The sequence below is a fragment of the Hermetia illucens genome, chromosome 6 (assembly GCF_905115235.1).
Source record: "Hermetia illucens chromosome 6, iHerIll2.2.curated.20191125, whole genome shotgun sequence".
Classification (NCBI taxonomy): domain Eukaryota; kingdom Metazoa; phylum Arthropoda; class Insecta; order Diptera; family Stratiomyidae; genus Hermetia; species Hermetia illucens.
The window spans coordinates 83,309,880-83,330,134 of NC_051854.1; the positions used below are offsets into that span (position 1 = coordinate 83,309,880).

General features: G+C 42.6%; 1 protein-coding gene across 1 annotated transcript; it reads left to right on the forward strand.

Annotated features, from left to right (window-relative positions):
• Positions 1 to 920: 920 nt before the first annotated feature.
• LOC119660059 (solute carrier family 22 member 7-like) lies at positions 921 to 18,981 on the forward strand. The gene is made up of 5 exons (XM_038068437.1): positions 921 to 972; positions 14,771 to 15,275; positions 15,335 to 15,489; positions 18,280 to 18,766; positions 18,831 to 18,981. The coding sequence occupies exons 1-5, from the start codon at positions 921 to 923 to the stop codon at positions 18,979 to 18,981; spliced, it is 1,350 nt and encodes a 449-aa protein (XP_037924365.1).
• Positions 18,982 to 20,255: the final 1,274 nt, after the last annotated feature.

A 20,255-nucleotide genomic window follows, 5' to 3' on the forward strand; every position in this document is an offset into this window, starting at 1 on the left:
GCTCCACTGTAGCAACGTTGAAGTCGACTGCGACATCACCGTCAAAGGAAAAGAGAAGGAGAAAACCACGGTCAGAGGCCACTGTCATTAAGCCGTACGAAGGGAAATCTTCTGCGGAAGTTCTTCGAGAAGTCCACAACAACGCCAAACTAGAAGATGCTGGAGTAGATCTATCCGGGGGACTCGAACTGCCGATATACTTGTGGAGCTTGGGTCGAAGACCGAAAAAAAGACTACTTACTGCGAGTTCGCTTCTGGCTGTTGGCAGAATTGACATCGCATTCAGAGGTCACTTCAAGCCGTTGTTGTTGGGCAATAGTCTCTGGTAGAAGAAGAATTTATCTCTTTTTCTCCAAACTCTCAATATTACGAAAGATATTGGCGTTTAAAGCTTTTCAAAAGAGTCCTCTATATTTGCTCAGCTTTCGTTCCTCCCAGGTTTCAGAATCTACATACATTTCAATCTACTGATCACCTATTTCGTTCTTTTCCCATAATTCTCAATATTAACGGAGATATCGGTGGTTAATGCTTTGCAAAAGTTTGCTCTATATTTCCCCAACTTTCCCCAACTCCTTCCCCCCTTACAACCTAAGTACGTATATACCATTTTTCTGTACACAGCCTTGTTTAAATCACGAATTTCAGCCTTTTTCTCCAAATCTTTAGCATTAACGAATATATCAGCCTTTAAAGTTTTTCGAAAAATTCCGCCAGATTTTCCCAATTTGACCGCCTCCCACTCGAACCAGGCCCATGTTCGAGAAAAAATTTTGAACTCAATCTAGACGAGCTAACCCCGCTACCGAATAGGGCAAAGACTAAACGAGAAGGATTAGAAAAGCTAAAGCAGAAATTTAAGTATAAGATTTATATAAAGGCAGCTGAATCTAATATATCAGACGTCCTAGCAAGTGACAATGGCACTATTTTTGTATATGATCCAACAGGAGATACGGGCTGATGCTCTTGGTAAGCAGGTGTATTGTAAGCTTTATGCGATTCCATCCAGATCAGGCCTTTGGCAGAACACAATAGCGCAATCGATCAAGATGTGCCGACCCCGCTTCTGAGGGAGATAAAGGCTGTAGGGGCGATATGATCTAACAACTTTGCTTCCTCCTTTTTACTTTCGTTAATAAGAGCAATTGCCTGACTTGATGGGTCCCTTCGCCTAGCACATTACTATGGACCCGGAGCCTGATAGTACTGCACAATGCAGCATATTTAATGTCAAAGTCCGGGGGGAGGTATAAGAGTATATTAAGAGCATCCACCGGGGAGGATGTACACCATAGCACACCCTTCGTCTGAGATCCCATTTCCTTACAAAAGTCTGCATTCGTAGAAGGATAAGCAAGCGTCCTCAATCGTCAACTCTATATTTAGTTTCGAATTTAACTTAGGTTCCGGGATCCCGCCCAGTTACTTTACATTGAAATAAAATGACAATCCTTGCTCATTTAGGCCGGGGGTTACGGGCGGGAGATATCACACAGTGCAGCAATTATAGAGGTATCACGTTGCTGAGTACCATATATAAGATATTTTCCTCTATCTTGCTAGGCTGGATAGCCTCATATGCCCACAACATCATTGGCCCATACCAAAGAGGCTTCACTCCAGGCAAATCGGCAACAGATCAGATTTTCTCTGTGCGGCAAGCGATGGAAAAACTGTTGGAATATGGACAACAGTTGCACCATCTGTTCATCGACTTTAAAGCCGCCTATGATAGCATAGCCAGGGTAAAACTGTACACGGCCATGAGAGAATTCGGTATCCCGACGAAATTGATAAGACTGACTAGGCTGACCCTGACCAATGTGCGAGGCCAGATAAAAGCAGCAGGATCACTCTCAAGACCATTCGACATCAACCACGGTCTACGACAAGGGAATGCGCTATCATGCGTCCTCTTTAACATGGCCCTCGAGAAAGTGATCCGTGATGTTGAGGTAAATGCAAGAGGTAATCCACTGTTCATCGACTTTAAAGCCGCCTATGATAGCATAGCCAGGGTAAAACTGTACACGGCCATGAGAGAATTCGGTATCCCGACGAAATTGATAAGACTGACTAGGCTGACCCTGACCAATGTGCGAGGCCAGATAAAAGCAGCAGGATCACTCTCAACACCATTCGACATCAACAACGGTCTACGACAAGGGGATGCGCTATCATGCGTCCTCTTTAACATGGCCCTCGAGAAAGTGATCCGTGATGTTGAGGTAAATGCAAGAGGTAATCCACTGTTCATCGACTTTAAAGCCGCCTATGATAGCATAGCCAGGGTAAAACTGTACACGGCCATGAGAGAATTCGGTATCCCGACGAAATTGATAAGACTGACTAGGCTGACCCTGACCAATGTGCGAGGCCAGATAAAAGCAGCAGGATCACTCTCAAGACCATTCGACATCAACAACGGTCTACGACAAGGGGATGCGCTATCATGCGTCCTCTTTAACATGGCCCTCGAGAAAGTGATCCGTGATGTTGAGGTAAATGCAAGAGGTAATCCACTTCAAGTCCACCCAACTACTGGCCTATGCTGACGATATCGACATCATGGAAAGAACCTCTCGAGACGTACAAACTGCATTCATCCAGATCGAGCAGGCGGCGCGAGATCTTGGGCTGCTAATCAATGAAGGCAAGACAAAATATATGGTGGCAACGTCAGCACCGAAGACGAATCAACCAACAACATCAAACCACACTGGTCAAACACGAAAAGAATGAGGATAGGAGAATACAACTTTGAGACTGTTGATAATTTCTCCTATCTAGGGTCGAAAATCACAACCAATAACAGCTACGATGATGAAATCCGCGCATGGGTGTTGTCAGCCAACAGAGCCTATTTCAGCTTACAAAGACTGTTCCGCTCGAAACGTCTCACCATAGGGTCAAAGCTCTTACTGTACAAGACTATGACAAAAAAACAAAAAATCTTGCCGGTCCTCATGTATTCTTCGGAAACTTGGGTTCTTAGCAAGAAAAATTTGGAACTCTTGGCCGCGTTCGAGAGAAGAATCCTCCGAAGAATTTTTGGCCCCCTACATGAGGATGGACAATTCCGTAGCCTACACAATGACGAAATCTATGAGCGATACATTGACCGTCCGGTTGTGGATAAAATCCGGCTCAATAGGTTTTGGTGGGGGTCACTTAATCCGTATGGATGAGGATGATCTCACCCGGAAAGTCTATAAGGGCAATATCTATGGTAGAAAAAGAAGACGAGGCAGACCCTGCTTAAAATGGAGCGATGCCGTGGGTCAGGACGCCAGGCAGCTTTTAGGGATATCGAATTGGTGGACCTCGGCGCAAAACCGGGATGTCTGGAGTTCCTTATTAAGGCATGCCTAGACCGGATACCGGTTGTTGCGCCGTTGATGATGATGGTTACGGGCGGTGTGCAATTCGGGTACTCTTGTTGTGAAGGTGAACTGCAGCTCAATTTTGTCTGGATTTATGCTGTGTTCGCAACTTAAAACCCATTGGTGCCTCCTCACGGTAACCTCCATAATCTCAGTTATGGCAGAAGGCAACACCAATGTTACCAAATCGTTCGAAATTGCCAACCTACTTCTGTACATTATCCGGGGAATTTTCTTCATGGCTACTGCTAGAGAAACATCGCCACCTTGCGGCGGCCTTCTACTCAGAGCGCTAGTGAAGTGATTACCTCCCAGATCAAATTGAATTAACTTCATTCTTAGAGTAGATTCTATCCTTGAATCTCATACTGTTTATAGTTCACTAGATAGTTTTCCTACTCACGTTTTTCGATGCTCCCTCAATATTCGGGAAGGTCGCTAAGATGTGATGTTCGTAGGGCAACGATTACTTAACTGCGTTAATTATCTTGGGATGAGTGGTTTCTATGGATTTGTCTTTCAAGTAGGCATGCTGAAATTTGAAGAAGGCTGACCCCTCCATGACCATCCTTGGATTTCCAGGATGCACCCTAGGGTCTGCAACATAAAAGATGTAAGGCTCACTGGCCGATAATTTCAAGCGATTGGAGCTAAATAACCTCCAACCAGGGTTCTGACTCCGTGTCTTCCTTAGCCTAACTAGTAGCTCCAAAATCTCAGCTGTATTTTGTCGGGTACAAGACTGGAAACGCGATTTCAAATGCCTCCAATTTGCCTGTTATGCCAATGTTACCGCCGGAATGTTAGGTTTTGATAGATTGTTCCTCCATTTATTATTCATTCAGCCTCTGAAAAGGTAGCTAACCTCGACAGTCAGATTCAGGCCAAAAAGTGTCCAGTTTTGGCCCAAAAGGGATCTCTTATCAGACATTCCTGAGTTTTTCAGACTAAAAGACCCATTGTCAGGTAGTATGTAAGTTCCTGAGCTGTGGAAGTAGAGGGTTGGTGAACTACCACTACTAAACTAAATTCGAAGATGAACTCATATCTTTCGTTTATTTTCTGTCCAATGCATATGACTCGCCTTGGCATCGTAGCCTATAAACAGGTTGGCCCTCCTGGGTACGATGGTAGACATCAGCTGTAATTATACTGTTGAAGCTGATCCCTGTGAGCCATATATGGTGAGAAGATATAAATATTCTCTTCTATCACCCGCCGCAGTTTCAACCCCATTAGGTTGCTGAAATTCAAGTTTAAGCACGATAAGCCGTTCAGACTTTTTCTAGTACATACTCTACGCCAGATTTATCTGAATTACCCCCAGCATGGTTTGCTTGCGTAAGAGGGTTTCGTCCTTTATTTACACCGGCAGCTCATTTCTGGCGCCGACTGAGTCCAGGACATCTTCCCGTTTTACGGAGTTGGACACTTTGGCCTTTATGTTCGTGGGTATGAATCGCATTTTGTGTTTCAGATTTTCAAGTGCCTTCAGCGGCCTCCATTTATGCGGAGTAGGAAAGAATGGCTACCGGCCTGGCTTTCCTTCTGCTTGATGGCCAGTCAACTCTGGGATCTTGAGATTTTGGAGTGCTTCAACCAAACAACCGGTCTTCTTGATATCCGCTTCGTGCCCTCCTAGGTGTCGCTGATCTCAGAGATGCAGGAACAGAAATAGTCCCTGGAAAACTGTCTTCGCATGCTACTATCTGGTACCCATGGATCACCTACGAGGAATCACTTTTCGGTATCCAGGAGATGCTTGAAGGATAGACCCCGATTTTTCTGCTCGAGCTCGCTCTGAAGTTTTTCAAGCGTTTGCTATTATATTTCACATCAATCGCCTACTATTTCGTCCCACTCGTCGACAGGACCTGCCTCCTTACTCTTCGCCATCTTGTTTATGGATTGACTTTTGATACTGGTTCTTGAGCAGAACTCCGGACGGCTTTGCTTTATTAGCTTCCAGCAGCTGGCATTCTGTTACTCCTCGTTTTTGAGGGACTCCTGACGCCAATGGAGCAGGATAACTATGGCTCAATTTTAGGTATGTCTTAGTACAACAGTGCTACAGCTGGTACCGCCTGAACTGCCATCAATGTTTCATCTTGGGTTTGGCGGTTTCTTGGTTATAAGCTTCAGACATATATTTTGTCAATGCTATATTTTTCAGATTATCAACAAAGAGATAAGAAGGCGCGTGTCGACGGGAGCTTTGGTCCAGGTGTTGTAGTTGCAGGCGAAAATGAGCAAATAAAATTCTCAATTTATGTTGTTTTGTTCTCGTTGTTGGCAATAGTCATCCCGGATAATCACATATGCAAGTGTTCATGATTAGGCAATTTGGTCTTTTTGTTTAAATTTAGGGTAGTAACGGAGATATCAACTTTTAAAGTTTTTCTGACGTTTTCTCCTTCTATGACCCCGCAATTCACCATGGAAGGGTGCCCTGCCCCTGCCCCCAAAATATTGATTAATGTGTAATAAAAATAATTGTGTCCGCGACATATGTAACAACGGAATTTTCCCAAAATCGGGTAAACAAAAAGTTCAAAAACTTCAAATTGATATTATATATATTTATATTTAGAATAATTTTCGATCAAATGATAATTAAATTATTTCGATCAAGCTGTCGTGGTGTTTGAGATTAATCAGAGTTTCTTTATTCAGTCAAAATTGCCAAACATTCAGCAAAGTGTGAAAGAATAATAATGGCTGAGCGGAGGTAATATGAAAGTTGCCTGTAAAGAAGAATTAAATTTTCACGTCTGGAACTATCCATACTTCTTTTTTTTCAACTTTGTTAGCCATTAGTTTAGATGCATCGTTTGTGGTGGTTCTGCCTCCAGCTAGGACTGTTCATTATAACTTTGATATCATAAGTTTCTGGAATTCTCATCATTGTTTAGATTTTCAAATTATTGTTTGTTTTATTGAAAAGTGAAGTTTTAGGACAGTTTTAGATAACACCTAAAGTTACTCAATTAAAGGCAAGTGTTTTGGCGTTGATAAGATGTAGGTATCGTCAAATGAGTATTGTTTTTATTTGCGCATTAAGGAAAGACATCAAGAAAATGGAAGAGTGTGTCAGAGTTAAGGAGGAGGATGGTGGATACAGTTTAGTTTCGGATTGGGAAAGTTGATTAGGGTATAGCACGACCGCTTTTGCGTCCAGATGGGTCAGTGGTTAGAGCGCTAGGCTGTCGAACGGAAGGTCGAGGTTCAAATCTCGCTGGTTGAAATGGAATTTTTATCGCGCCTGGAGCTTGGAGACCAGTCGACTCAGCTGTGAATGAGCACCTGAGTAAAATTTGGATAATAATCGCGTGTACTATTATGGTCTTGAACGAAGTGCTCTAATATACTTCAAGGTTTGATCCAATTTCGTTGTCTCGCCAGCGATTATTATTATTATTATGATCACTTTGGTAAGCTGGTTGGATCTATTTTGCATTGAAGTGGCAATCAGTATAGAGGATGAAGTCAGAATTGTGTTGGGGAAATTAAATTTTCTTAATTTTCTTTAAACTGAACAAATTCAAATAGTAAGTGTTGAAAACGGTAAAATTACAAATTATTCATCTGTCAAAAAACTGTCATGCCTCGTCGTCGCAAACGTTCGATTTTGCACCATACAATTGTGTATAATGAACTTTATCTGACAGTTCAAACAAGTGTGTGGTCCCAAGCTCAAATAAAGGAGGAAGGTTTGAAGTACTACCCACAATAAAACCAAAATGAAATGCTGAGGTCAGGGATTGAGATAGATAAAGTATAAATGGAGCAACTCCACTATGCTAAATCCTACCTGATCTCTCTTGCTGGCAGATCGCACGACAGGCTGACCAAGAAAATGCATTCAATATTGTTAAAAACAAAATGATGGTGCTGCAATATCACACACTTCGGAGTAATACCAGGGCATTCACTCCAATTGACGAGGCAAAACGGGCTCCAGTCTTGTCAAAAAATGGGCAGGGATTCTTGACGCATGACGATGACGTTTCCATGTTGATATTAAAGAAGCCGAACGATTTGATGACGCGCACTTTTTATGCAGCTGCCCAGCATCCTCAGATCTCAGACGAAGATACCTTGTCAAGGTTTTCTTCAATGAAGAATCTGCACACTCTCTGCCTCTGGAGAATGTTCTCAGATTCGCTAACACCGTAGGCGGGAAGCCATTGAATAGGCAACTTACAGGGATAGTACAATGGGCCTAACAATGGCCTAAGTGCTCGGAGCTGCGGCTCCCCCAGTTAACTAAACTAAACTGACGACGCGCTGGTGAAGCTCACCATTATATAAGCTGATTGCACCTTTTACTTTTCTACCTCGTACGCACCACAGTCAGGTCGACCTGATGACGAGAAAGATGCCTTCTCGATGCGAACACCTGAAGACTTTGCGACACTCACGACCTTGATTTTAATTTTACCTCATCTTTCTAAATTTTATAGTGGGAACAGTAAAACGAAAACTGACTATACACTAATAAAACGCCGACATTTTACTACGATCACTGTCTGCAAAGCCGTTCCCTACGAGACCATTGCATCTCAACATCGGCCGTTGATTGAGGTCTTTCAAATCAAGATAAGATAGCACTAGTCCGCCGCGTATCAAATATTGACTATTTCGTGAGAAAAGGGAATAAAGTAAAAGAGTTCTTCTCGTCCTCCCAGAAGGTGGGATCCTCGGGGATGCTCTCTTGGACATCAAATGGGGTCTCACACCTAAACAGAAGTAACCCTAGAAGCCGCAAGAGTGCATTCCTTCCACTACTGTAAAACTGGCCTTTCTCGGAACACCCGGATCCTCATTGCAAATTTCATCTAAGAAACCAAGCAATAATGTAAGTGTGGGCTTCTGTGCCGCACAACAAGAACTTGCAAGCTTAAACTTCAGTAAAAGAGGACAAATGTGAGGAGACCTGTTAAAGGAAATCATCATAACAAAGCTAGAGGAGACATTTGAGATTAGTTTAGCTAACGACCATTCAAAAGACCACATTACATTAAGGCCAACGGCCTTAGTCCGGACGAATCCCTGGACTCTAATTTTCCGATGGTTATCATAAACAAATACGTATTTTGTCCCTTCTTCAGTGTTTTATCTTCTGAAAATTTCCTGTTTTGATTTAGAGTTTTGAAGCTCGTCGCTCCGATGCTAGGTATTTATGAAGAATTTGAAGAATGTTACGTGGACAATGTATTAGCAATCTTCAAAAGGGAAGAAACAGGAACGATCTTTGAGAAACTCAACCGGGCGCACCGAAACAATGCATTCATCATGGATATTGAAAAAGAAGGGAAGATACCTTTCCTGAATTTAAAAATAATCCGGGAAAGAAGGAACTTTCAATTCGACATTTACAGAAAGTCAACTCTAACACAACGAAGCAATACATTTACCTCAAACCACGATTTTGACCGTAAGATAGCGGCATACAACTTTTTGATCTACAGTTTGGTCACAACACTGCTCGACGAGGAGAGAAGAGAAGAGAAAACGAACCAAATCATCCTGGGCACAACCAACAAAAACGGGTACAACAGGAACACCATCGTAAATCGGATTCAAAAGAAACTATCCTAGAATTCAAAACAACAACATTCGACATTTCTCCAGGAGCCAAACGTAGAACCAAGGCAAAGGGTAATATTACTCTGAGAGCGGCTGACGCAGAACATTAAAAGGTAATTAAGAGGTAACTGAGTGTGCGATTCAATTATTTGAAATAATTAAAACTTCATCAACTTGTGCTCAAGGTATGGGACAGCTAACCAATGCCTGACGATTGCCAACCAGGCATTATCTGTCTCATACATAAAGAGGCAGATATCACACAGTGCAGCAACTATAGAGGTATCACGTTGCTGAGTACCATCTATAAGATATTTTCCACTATCTTGCTAGGCCGGATAGCCCCATACGCTCAGAACATCATTGGCCCATACCAAAGAGGCTTCACTCCAGGCAAATCAGCAACAGATCAGATTTTCTGTGTGCGGCAAGCAAGGGAAAAACTGTTGGAATAATAAGACTGACTAGGCTGACCCTGACCAATGTGCGAAGCCAGATAAAAGCAGCAGGATCACTCTCAAGACCATTCGACATCAACAACGGTCTACGACAAGGGGATGCGCTATCATGCGTCCTCTTTAACCTGGCCCTCGAGAAAGTGATCCGTGATGCTGATGTAAATGCAAGAGGTACGATCCTCTTCAAGTCCACCCAACTACTGGCCTATGCTGACGATATCGACATCATGGGAAGAACCACTCGAGACGTACAAACTGCCTTCATCCAGATCGAGCAGGGGGCAATCGGCTCGAGATCTTGGACTGCACATCAATGAAGGCAAGACAAAATATATGGTGGCAACGTCAACACCGAAGACGAATCAACCAACAACATCAAACCGCACTGGTCAAACACGAACACGAAGAAGAATAAGGATAGGAGAATACAATTTTGAGACCGTTCACAATTTCTCCTATCTAGGGTCGAAAATCACAATCGATAACAACTACGATGATGAAATCCGCGCACGGTTGTTGTCAGCCAACAGAGCCTATTTCAGCTTACAAAGACTGTTGCGCTCGAAACATCTCACCATGGGGTCAAAGCTCTTACTGTACAAGACTGTGATCTTGCCAGTCCTCATGTATTCCTCAGAAACTTGGGTTCTTAGCAAGAAAAATTGCGAACTCTTGGCCGCGTTCGAGAGAAGAATCCTCCGAAGAATTTTTGGCCCCCTACATGAGGATGGACGATTCCGTAGCCTACACAATGACGAAATCTATGAGCGATACCATGACCGTCCGGTTGTGGATAAAATCCGGCTCAATAGGTTACGGTGGGCGGGTCACTTAATCCGTATGGATGAGGATGATCCCACCCGGAAATTCTATAAGGGCAATATCTATGGTAGAAATAGAAGACGAGGCAGACCCTGCCTAAGATGGAGCGATGGCGTGGGTCAGGACGCCAGACAGCTTTTAGGGATATCGAATTGGTGGACCTCGGCGCAAAACCGGGATGTCTGGAGTTCCTTATTAAGGCAGGCCTAGACCGGATACCGGTTGTTGCGCCGTTGATGATGATGGTGATGATGAATTAAAACTTTTTCTATTCGCTAGTGTTATTTATTGGTCGTGCGAATATCGACATTTCGGGAACCACTTGCTTCCTTCATCAGTGCTAACAAGGCTAAAATAGCACTAGCGAATAGAAAAAGCAAGTTTTAATTATTTCAAATAAAAGTGTATTCCGGGTTACCTCAACCAGTATCGTCCGCGCCTATTACCGTGTTACGGATTTGGAACGGAATCCATCATGACGCGTTCATAACCCGCTTCCTTGAACTAAGTCATGTTCCGGAGCAGAACGTTGTCCACCCCCTTCCTTGAACTAAGTCATGTTCCGGAGCAGAACGTTATCCACCCCGCTTCTGTATGTATGGGGACCTCCCTTAAATTCTACATAAAAGGATGTAACTATATGCGTGAGCGTTCACAGTTCCCACCTTTCTACCAAGTTTGGTGTCAATCGCTATAAACGTATAAACGTCTCCGAGAATAATGTGTGTAACGGGCAGACAGACAGACAGTAAACCGATTTTAATAAGGTTTTGTGTTTGCACAGAACCTTAAAAAAAGGCTGGGAAGCATTAGATTCCTCCTGAATGGAATTTTGATATTTCGCTTCAATGTCAATTATTCTCGTTAATTATGACATCAGTATCTTATTTGTATGGCTTAGGATCTTGTTATTATAATTCGCACGAAATTGATAAGTTTGAACTGCTATAACTTTGATACTAATAGTCGGATTATCGTGAAACTTGGCATGTGTATGGTTGTGGGTGCAAAATTTGGTACACTAGGATGAACTTAAGGCAGTTTTTCAGTCAATTTCTAAAAGCTAGTAGTATACTGTTAGTAAATTTATTTGAGCGGATATTGGAATGGGGCACATTTTGGGGCCTAGATTTCATCTAAGCGCAGCACCCTGATTTTTTCGGATTTTTAGGTTGGGTTGTTTCCGAAAATGAGTCCCATCTCACTTTAAGTGCGTACATTTTAACTCCTCACTTGCGCACTTTGCAATTCATGACTAAACTAACATCAGTTGCGGAAAATACTAATCGAGACCTTTCATTTGATAACTTACACGACTATATCTGGTGGAAAACTTTTTTAAATCCCCCCCTTTACATGTATGGGAAGCCCCCTTTGAACTCCACCTAAATTTATGCCACTTGCTGTATGAATGGGATTTCATAGTTCGTACCTGTCCACCAAATTTTGTTTGGATCGGTTTAGCCGTTTTGGAGAAAAGTGCATATGCCAGACAGACAGACAAACAGACAGTGAATCGATTTTAATAAGGTTTTGCTTCGCTCCTGGTTCTTGCGTTTCCTTCACAAGGTAATTCCTGTTTTAAAACCACCCGTTCGCCTTCTCTTTTCGTTGTATAGTATATATTGGACATGATATATCAGCATTCCGAATTTACAAAGTTAGCATACCGATTTACACCTTTTCATCCCCTGGTGGAAACATATCATAGCGTTTAATCGGTATTGACATAACTTTCGTAATACGCATTCAAGTATATTTGAAGAATGTGCGCATGGGTATGAAACGTGTAAAAGAATCTATTTTGGGAAATCTCAGTCACGAGATGCATTACTGCGCGAAACGAATTGCGCCGCTGTTATTGATGGATGCCCAGTTGTTTGAATCGAATTATCTCTTTTATTGACTACAAAACTTTAATTGGAGCCAATTGATTTGAAAAGAAAGTCTATCACGAATGGGATTTGTAAAAGCATATCTGCATCACCTCCTTGAGTTGTCTATCCTGCTCCAGCCAAGCATTTCGTCCGATTCGTTCCTGATTTAGTTACAGATATTAATTACTCACAAAACTCAATCCTTGATAGTGAATGCAGGTGTTGATGTGGGCGCTAGTTTTATATTTAGGACATTTTTCAAAGTAATGATAATTAAATTATCTGGATCAACTACTCATTTTATTCACAATTAATTTGAATTTTGTTTATTCACGTCAGAAGACATTCAATAAAGTGTGAAAAGCTAATGATGGTAGAGAGAAGGGACCCCAGTGTTCAGTGAGTTGGAATACTTAATACTACACCTCTTTATTTTAACAATGTTAACTATTGATCACCATCATCATCTGTCACACCCGATTTATTCGGAAACGGCTAAACCGATTGTAACGAAAATTGGTAAGAGCGTGTAATCTATTGTTCCATTTACATACCGCAAGTGGCGCCGTTTTGTGTTGAGCTTAAGAGGGGGGGGGGGGGGCATGTGAGGTATCAAATGAAAGGGCCCAGTTAGTGCTTGTCGAAACTGATTCCATATTTGGTAAAACATAGGGGGAGTTAGGGCTCAAAATATGACCATCAAAAAGTGTAACAGGTCCCGTTCTCAGAACCTACCCAACCGAAAAATCTGAAAAAAAATTACGATGGTACATCTCTACGAAATCTAGGTCTCAGAATACATCCGGTTCCGATATCTGCACAAATAAAGTTAATAATAGTATATTTCCAGAATTTAAAAATTTACCCGGTAACCCCCTTATGTCCATCCCAGAAGTACACAATTTGGCATGCGTGTAAGGGATAACATAGTGCACAATTTGGTCACGTTCAAACAAAATCCAATGATTGTTAACAAAGTTATAGGGGGTGAAACTGCCATTTTTTTGAGAATTTCCTGCATTCTACAACCTGAATGACGTCATCATCCCATATCAATTCGTCAATACCGCAACCAAGTGCGTTCATATTAATGGAGTCGGAAAGAATTATTTTGTTTTAGTTTTTTAGTCATTTGTATATGAATATCAATTATTCCAAACAGACATGTGTGTATGTAGGTATATATGGATACGATCAATTTATATATGTACTGTATTCGGAAATGTCTGTTTATGGTGAGGATAAAATCTATGGCTGGCCCTGGAAAACATACATTCAGCGCCTGTTTTTCACTCCATGAATATGCAGTCTACTCCTCCTCCTTGTCTATATCTTTTTTACCTGTTGTGATGTCGATGTATACTGTCATTGTTCGGCTAAATTCATGAAATCTGAACCAACATCTAAGGAACTTCCTGAGGCAGCAAACGAGCCAACTATTTTCACTGTCTGCGATTTAACTGGTTCAGCCGCTATAATTACTGTCTTTCGTGCTTCCATACACTTTCCTGAGTTCCGTGAGCGCGAACTTCATTCGAGTTCAGAAATTGTTTTTTTAGAGTCGTTTAGCCCGAACTTTTCCTATTAAGGAAATCTCCATGGTGGTAGAAAAATTTCTACCATGACTAGAAATCAATTGCCAGTAGATTCTGCTGTAAGTGAGCACTTAAGTAAAATCAGAGGAATAATCTTTGGCGTGCGCAATGTTGTCCTCATTAATTGCTAATACACCGTTATGGTCTATCGATTATCACTACTGCTATTATGGACTTTGTGATGTTTGCGTTCTTCGTAGCATTTTATGGTCCCTGACGTTGTTGTACAGTACAGCTGGACGAAATATCACCTTTGTACTTAATGTGATATCATTTCTCTAGAAGTGATATTATAAAGTAATATCACCAACATCACCTTTCATTACTCTAACCACAAATGTGATGTTATATTACCAATATCAAATATTGATCCCCGACAGCCGATAGTACCAACTATACTTAACATTTTTCTACATTTTCATATTCACAGTGTAAGCTGTACCGAGACGCCAAGTAGGTATAATTGAAAAACGAATTTTTTCATGCTGGCGAAAAAAAGCAAAATATTCTCAAGACTATATGCAAAGGGCAGAAAATCATAAGTCTTGCGAACGAACACTACTTCAGTTAGAAATATGTATATTTAATTTCTGTCGCTTTGCTGGACGTTGACAAGAATCCCCACAGTTAGATATTACCACACATAAACCCGAAATCATTTTTTCAGGCCAAGCAGCCAAGAGGACAGGTATGTATAACGCTAATAGATTCGTAAACGATACTCCGCATCGACTTGGCACTTAATAACTTATACTACGAAGAACGATGATGTTTGGTCATGTTTTGAGATGCGATATCACATCATGTTATTATGTAATGTGATATTACATCATCTCATTTTGTAATGTGATATCACATTATAAAATATTACTTATTGAAGGAGTAATTTCATCATCACCGTTGTGATGCGGTGATGTTAAGTGATTTTGCTTTTTTTGTAACCTTTGGATCGCAATCCATCCATATCCATTAAATGTTAAACACTTCACTGTCCTATTACGATTCAGATAATTCTAACAACCTGAAATAATCATTTTTTCCAGATAAGATTATCATGAATAAAACTCATTGGGACTACCAAAACTTCATTATGTCAGATGTTATCCAACGTATAACCGGAAACTTTGGAATATGGCAGCTTCGGACAGTGTTAATTATTTTCCTTTGTAAAATACCCGTGTCATGGTACATGGCATGCATCATATTTACAGCTCCGGTGCCGCGACCTTCCGAATATTACTGCGCAAACGACCTTTCTGAAGAGGATCAACCAACAGAAGTGTCCAAGCTTTCACTTTGTGCTTTTTATAACAAAGTGGGAAACTATTCTCACCATGACCACTGCTTCAGAAAACAATACAATAACGCGACTAACAAATACGACGAAGTGCCCTGTGCCAGCTTCCAATTTACTCCCACTGACTTCTGGTCGCTTATTGCGCAGTTCGACCTAGTTTGCTCTCACGAAATTTTCGTGGCTTGGTCCCAAATTCCCTATCTCTCCGGAATGCTTGTAGGTGGAATTTTGGCCACAAAACTGATGTTAAGGTAAGACAACTAAATGCTTGATTTGACTAGTTTTTCAAAGGACCTCTTGGTCTTTCCAGATTCAGTCCGCGAAATGTTGTGTTTACGGGTATGTTGTTGCTAATATTCTGCGGCTGTGTATCCGGTGTAACACCTAACTTCATCGTTCACGGCGCCTTCACATTTTTTTCAGCGAACTGTTGTGCTCTTATGTTGACAGCAGGACAAACAATCTGTAAGTATTCCTAGGAGAAGAGTGTCAATAGGAGCTGGGGTTGAAGTGGTCAGTGGGATTTATAAATGCATATGATAATTATGAGCGGATTTTCAACAAACTGAACAGTCGTGGAGTTCTCCACTCAACGATAAGTTGTATGTATCCTTGAGTGGGTGATGAATACGAAAAAGGTTTTCAACGACGCATTCAATTTGCTTGAATTTGGAGAGCCCTAAAGAGGTAGCTTTTGATTTGGTCTTATTGTGGAATCAAAAAATGAACCCGAAAGCGACGAAAAGTCAAAGGGACTGCTTGTAGAAGCGTGATTTACAAATATTCCCTTTTTTACAGCTCAGAGAGGGTGCTTTAGGGTTAATATGCCATATTTTGAAAACGGAAGTGTTTGCTCAATCTGGTTTTCCGGTGACTGATGAATTGGAAATCTGTGGGCGATTCTACTTGGAGGTGCCTTAATGACTTCTATGACTGGATTTGGGCTACAAGTTTATTGGTTGATGAGTAGTCAAGAATTCACGCTGGAAGGACATACGTTGTAGAACGGCGAAAGACACACCCTTACTCAAATTGACTTACTGGTTGTCTTCTTTTTCTATGGAATTGGAAATTTACAAAGGAATTTTGTGAGCTTTTTACCCACCAAAATCGTCAACCACTGTACTCTCCCATCCAGAGGAACCATCCTCATGTCTGACATCATTGAGCACAGTTAGTTCACTCTAGCTACGTCTCCTTACTTCTGTAGGCGCCGCGTCACTTCTCCTTTCGCCAAGTAAATAGGTAGGTATCAATGGCCGCTCCGAGGAGCCCAAATAACACTGTGGTGCGCCTTTTTGATACCATAAACTCATAAGACCATCACTGCTGTGGTAAGAGCAAGGGGGCAGAGTCCAGCCGAATCAGATCATGAGAGCCAATCCGTAGCATTCTTGAAGCTCTCCCTGCCTGCAGCTAGAGATCTCTCTGAAGTCCTCAAAGAATGGTTTACCTAGATTCCATGGCCTTGCTCTAGCAAGATCGGGAAACCAGAGGAGGGTGACCTTGAGCGTTTCGCCTAGAGGACTGTCAAGAAACGTCCCGCCTGACAAGTCCGTCAACCCGCTCATTCTCATCTATGTTCCTATGACCGAGAGCCCAGAGTGGGGTGATTTTGAGCGTGACGTCCAGACTGTTCAGTGCCTACCAGCGCATAGAATGTCGCCGCTGAGTAGAAAACCCTAATAGCTGCTGTCGGTCGGAATGCCTACGTTGCGCTTGGGGCTCAGGTCACACTAAAGCTATCGACAGATTTCATCACACAATGTGTATATCCCAGAAAAATCGCTTACCGGCTCCATAGACCATCTTTGATCCGCAGGTGGAGAATTTTTGTGCCATAGCCTTGTAACACTCAGCCAGTCTTCTATACTGTCCTGGTTGGAAAATCTTCAGCAAAGTTTCTCGGCTTGCGTATGGCGTAGACCATGCCGAATGTCCAGACTTCCCGAGGTTTTTCGTCTAGGATATCACTATGGCCATAGGGCTTTACTGCCTGGCATCCGAACTCGTTTAGTCTAAAAGCACTGCACGCTACAGCGTATTTAATGTGGAAGTCTAGGGGAAGGAGGTGCAAGAGTACATTGAGAGTATCTGCCGGGCAAGATTACAGAGCCTCGGTAGCATCTGCATACTTGGTTCGTTAAATCTTATTAACCTTCGTTCTATTGTACTTTTCCTTAGTGCTGCCACCCCACAATAGAAACGTATGTCAGGAGGGAGCGTACTATGGCTGTGTACATCCAGAGAGCCATCCTTGGTCGGAGACTCCAATCCTTTGCAAAGGTCCTCTCGCAGACATGGAACGCTATACAGGCCTTGTTACCCCGCAGTGCTATGTTCAATCTCCAACTTAGGTTCGGATTCAGGATTACACCTCGATACTTTGTATTAGAGGAAAGAACCAATCTTTGTTCATTTAGCCGCGGTAGGTGATATTCGGGTACGTTTGCCTTAGTGGAGAATAGCATTGCTTTCGATTTGGTTGGACCTACGCCGAGTCCGCCATATGTGAGGCTAATTGGTATTTAGCGGGCTCCCTGTTATCCCTCTCGTCGGCAGTATAGGCGTCTCATTCATCACAATCTTGTTAAGAATATGTATGGACCTTCGCTTCTTACCCGGCTTTTGACGGGACCTTCGATGTCGGCGTATTCAGGTTAGAAATATTATGGCTAATACTCGCTTAAGCCATTTCGACGACAGCGGATTTCAAGCTAGGAACCGCTAGTCCGTCCACTACCTTTCTACCGGAGGGCATTTTCAATTGGTTCCAGCATAGCGACGCTACGCCTTACACACTCAACTGCCCTCGACGGCTACTGTCTCCTGGCTGGATGCCAGCAGCTCGTCTTCCGTTGATGCGCCTGGTATCACCAACTCTTCTCATTGGTTTTTTGTATTTTGTTCTTGAATTCATGTTTTGGGAAAATGTTCGCCCTGGCTAGTCCAATCACCAGGGTAAGGATCTTATTTGAAATTGAAAGTTCCCAAAGTATACAAAGTTCGTTCACTATAGGCCAAGCTCAACATTGGTCATACAGCCCTGGTCGTATGCTGTTCTACCTTGTTACTGACATTGCGTACGAGTGCCAGGCCTGTGTGCCAGCTGAAATTCTTGATTTGAAATTTCTTTTTAGGTAATAGATCCAAAGGCCATAACAAAAAAAAATAAAAAGTTCAGGGAGAGAAATACTTATTACTTCTTAGACTCACATAAAAGTTAATACAAAAATGTCTTCTTCACATTTTCAGTTTTAGAAATCACCGGTGGCAAATACCACCTCGGCGTAGCAACACTATTCGACCAATTCTGGTCGATTAGAATTATCCTTCTACCAGGACTATCCAGCTTCTTCACTAGTTGGGTTCACATCTACCTTGCAATTACATGTATAGCCATAACATTAATAGTGCTTAATCCTTGGATACCAGACGCTCCGCGATGGCTTCTGAAACGTGACCGCGTAGAAGAAGTCGAGAAAATTTTAATAGAATCAGCAGAAATCAATGACCGAGTGTGGATGGTTCTACAGAATCTTCACGAGGAACTGGAAGCGTTGGCCAATTTATTGAAATCAGAGCCTCCACCTGCAAGCTGGAGTAGCCTCTGGACAGGATCACGTGCGAAAACCATTTTTATTGCAGCACATATCGCCTGGATCGCCTACATAGCCATTTTCCATGCAATATTGTTGAATATTCGGACTTTTGGACGTGACTATTTAAGCATCAATGCAGTTTTTACCGATAAGATCCCAATATACACTTCATTTCGATTGCGCTGTGTATAATTGGTTCGCGTCCCTTCTAGGAATCAGCGAAATCATCGGATGTTTTTTGGCCCTGTTTTTTGCTTTGCACACGAAAAGCAAATGGATGAACGCTGGGATATGTAACATCGTGGCTGGATCCATTGGATGTCTAGGATGGCTCATATCGGATAACTGTAAGTAAATAACCTTCAGTGGCATTCAATACTCCCGTTTCCTCCGGTCTCTAGTTCCAGCTCCGTGGGACCATCATTTAGGTATCGAGTTCCCGGATCGATTCGCCTTGCGGCCGCCTGCTTCTTCCTTTTGAATTTTCCTACTCCTTATTTACTTTAGCAGCTCGTTTTATACTTTCAAAATTGCAGAGGAAATCGCAAGCCAGTTTTTCTTCGCCCTCAGCATCTCCACAACTGTAATCTTCGCGCTCACACTCCCCCCCACACAGCTTGGTTCGAATTCCTTCTCTCTGAATCCTCCGGTGTGCCTCAGCATACAGAAAATTCAGACAATCAATCCACCGTGTCCCGTAGGAAAATCGGTAATGTGGCTTCTCCGTATTTCTGCTCAAGCTATACCCTAATACGCTTGGATCCAATCCAATGTTATAGATCATCTGACTCCGACTTCCCCGCATTCTGACGTTTTTTGAGCTCCTCCATAATTTTTGAATGATACATCCCACTCATTTCTACCGTTAGACTATCGATTGAAATCGTGCCCGCCACCACTAATACTTCTTCATATCATGTGGTTGGGGCTGCGAACCCTCAGAGCCATCAGCTGGTAAACAGAATTTACCTGTTTCCTGCGAGTTTGCGAACGTCTCCGCGCACACAGAGGACATTTTTAAACCGGCTTCTACCCTCTCATTCGCCAGGTTCAGTTCGACTCTTTATAGCGAGGAATTTACCACTCCCACTGGCAGCTAGGTCATTCGCGAAAGCAACAATCGTAGACTCTTTTGGTATGGGAAGAACAAGCACGCCACTAGACGGAATATGACATTCCGCAACAATACTTTCAGTAACGAGCGCCGTGGTAACCCCCTGTGACAATATACTGTTTGGGGTCTGCATCCGGCCCGTACTCTCTGAGAGGTAATTCGCTACCAGACTCCAAGAAGGGAACACCTATGTCAACTAATGCTCATTTACTTTCCAGTTGCCGGAGTGGAATGCACTTTTGAGATCCTGTAGCGGCACGTACAGAGCTCACCGAGTGTCTTACCAGATCCCCACCATACTTATTACATCCTCCTGGGGAGGAATATTCTCTCTTTGAAGTACACCTCGAAGGTGTTGTTGCTGATCCTACCACACATCTCCCGCAGTTCCTCCTCGATTATTGCAGGTATGATGCACTAGTCGAGCTGAAACACCGTTTGCCCTCTGCTATTTTTGTCATGAGGAGACAGAGAATCTCTTTCGGAAGCTGTCGGCAGGTCACCTGTAGTGATTC

Bases quoted from the DNA above. Each gene is read 5' to 3' on its own strand.
- LOC119660059 (XM_038068437.1), top strand. From the start codon at position 921: ATGGCACTATTTTTGTATATGATCCAACAGGAGATACGGGCTGATGCT. The intron at 15,490-18,279 runs GTAAGTATTCCT...TCACATTTTCAG, and splicing joins GACAGCAGGACAAACAATCT to TTTTAGAAATCACCGGTGGC. The intron at 18,767-18,830 runs TTTTACCGATAA...TTGGTTCGCGTC, and splicing joins TATTTAAGCATCAATGCAGT to CCTTCTAGGAATCAGCGAAA.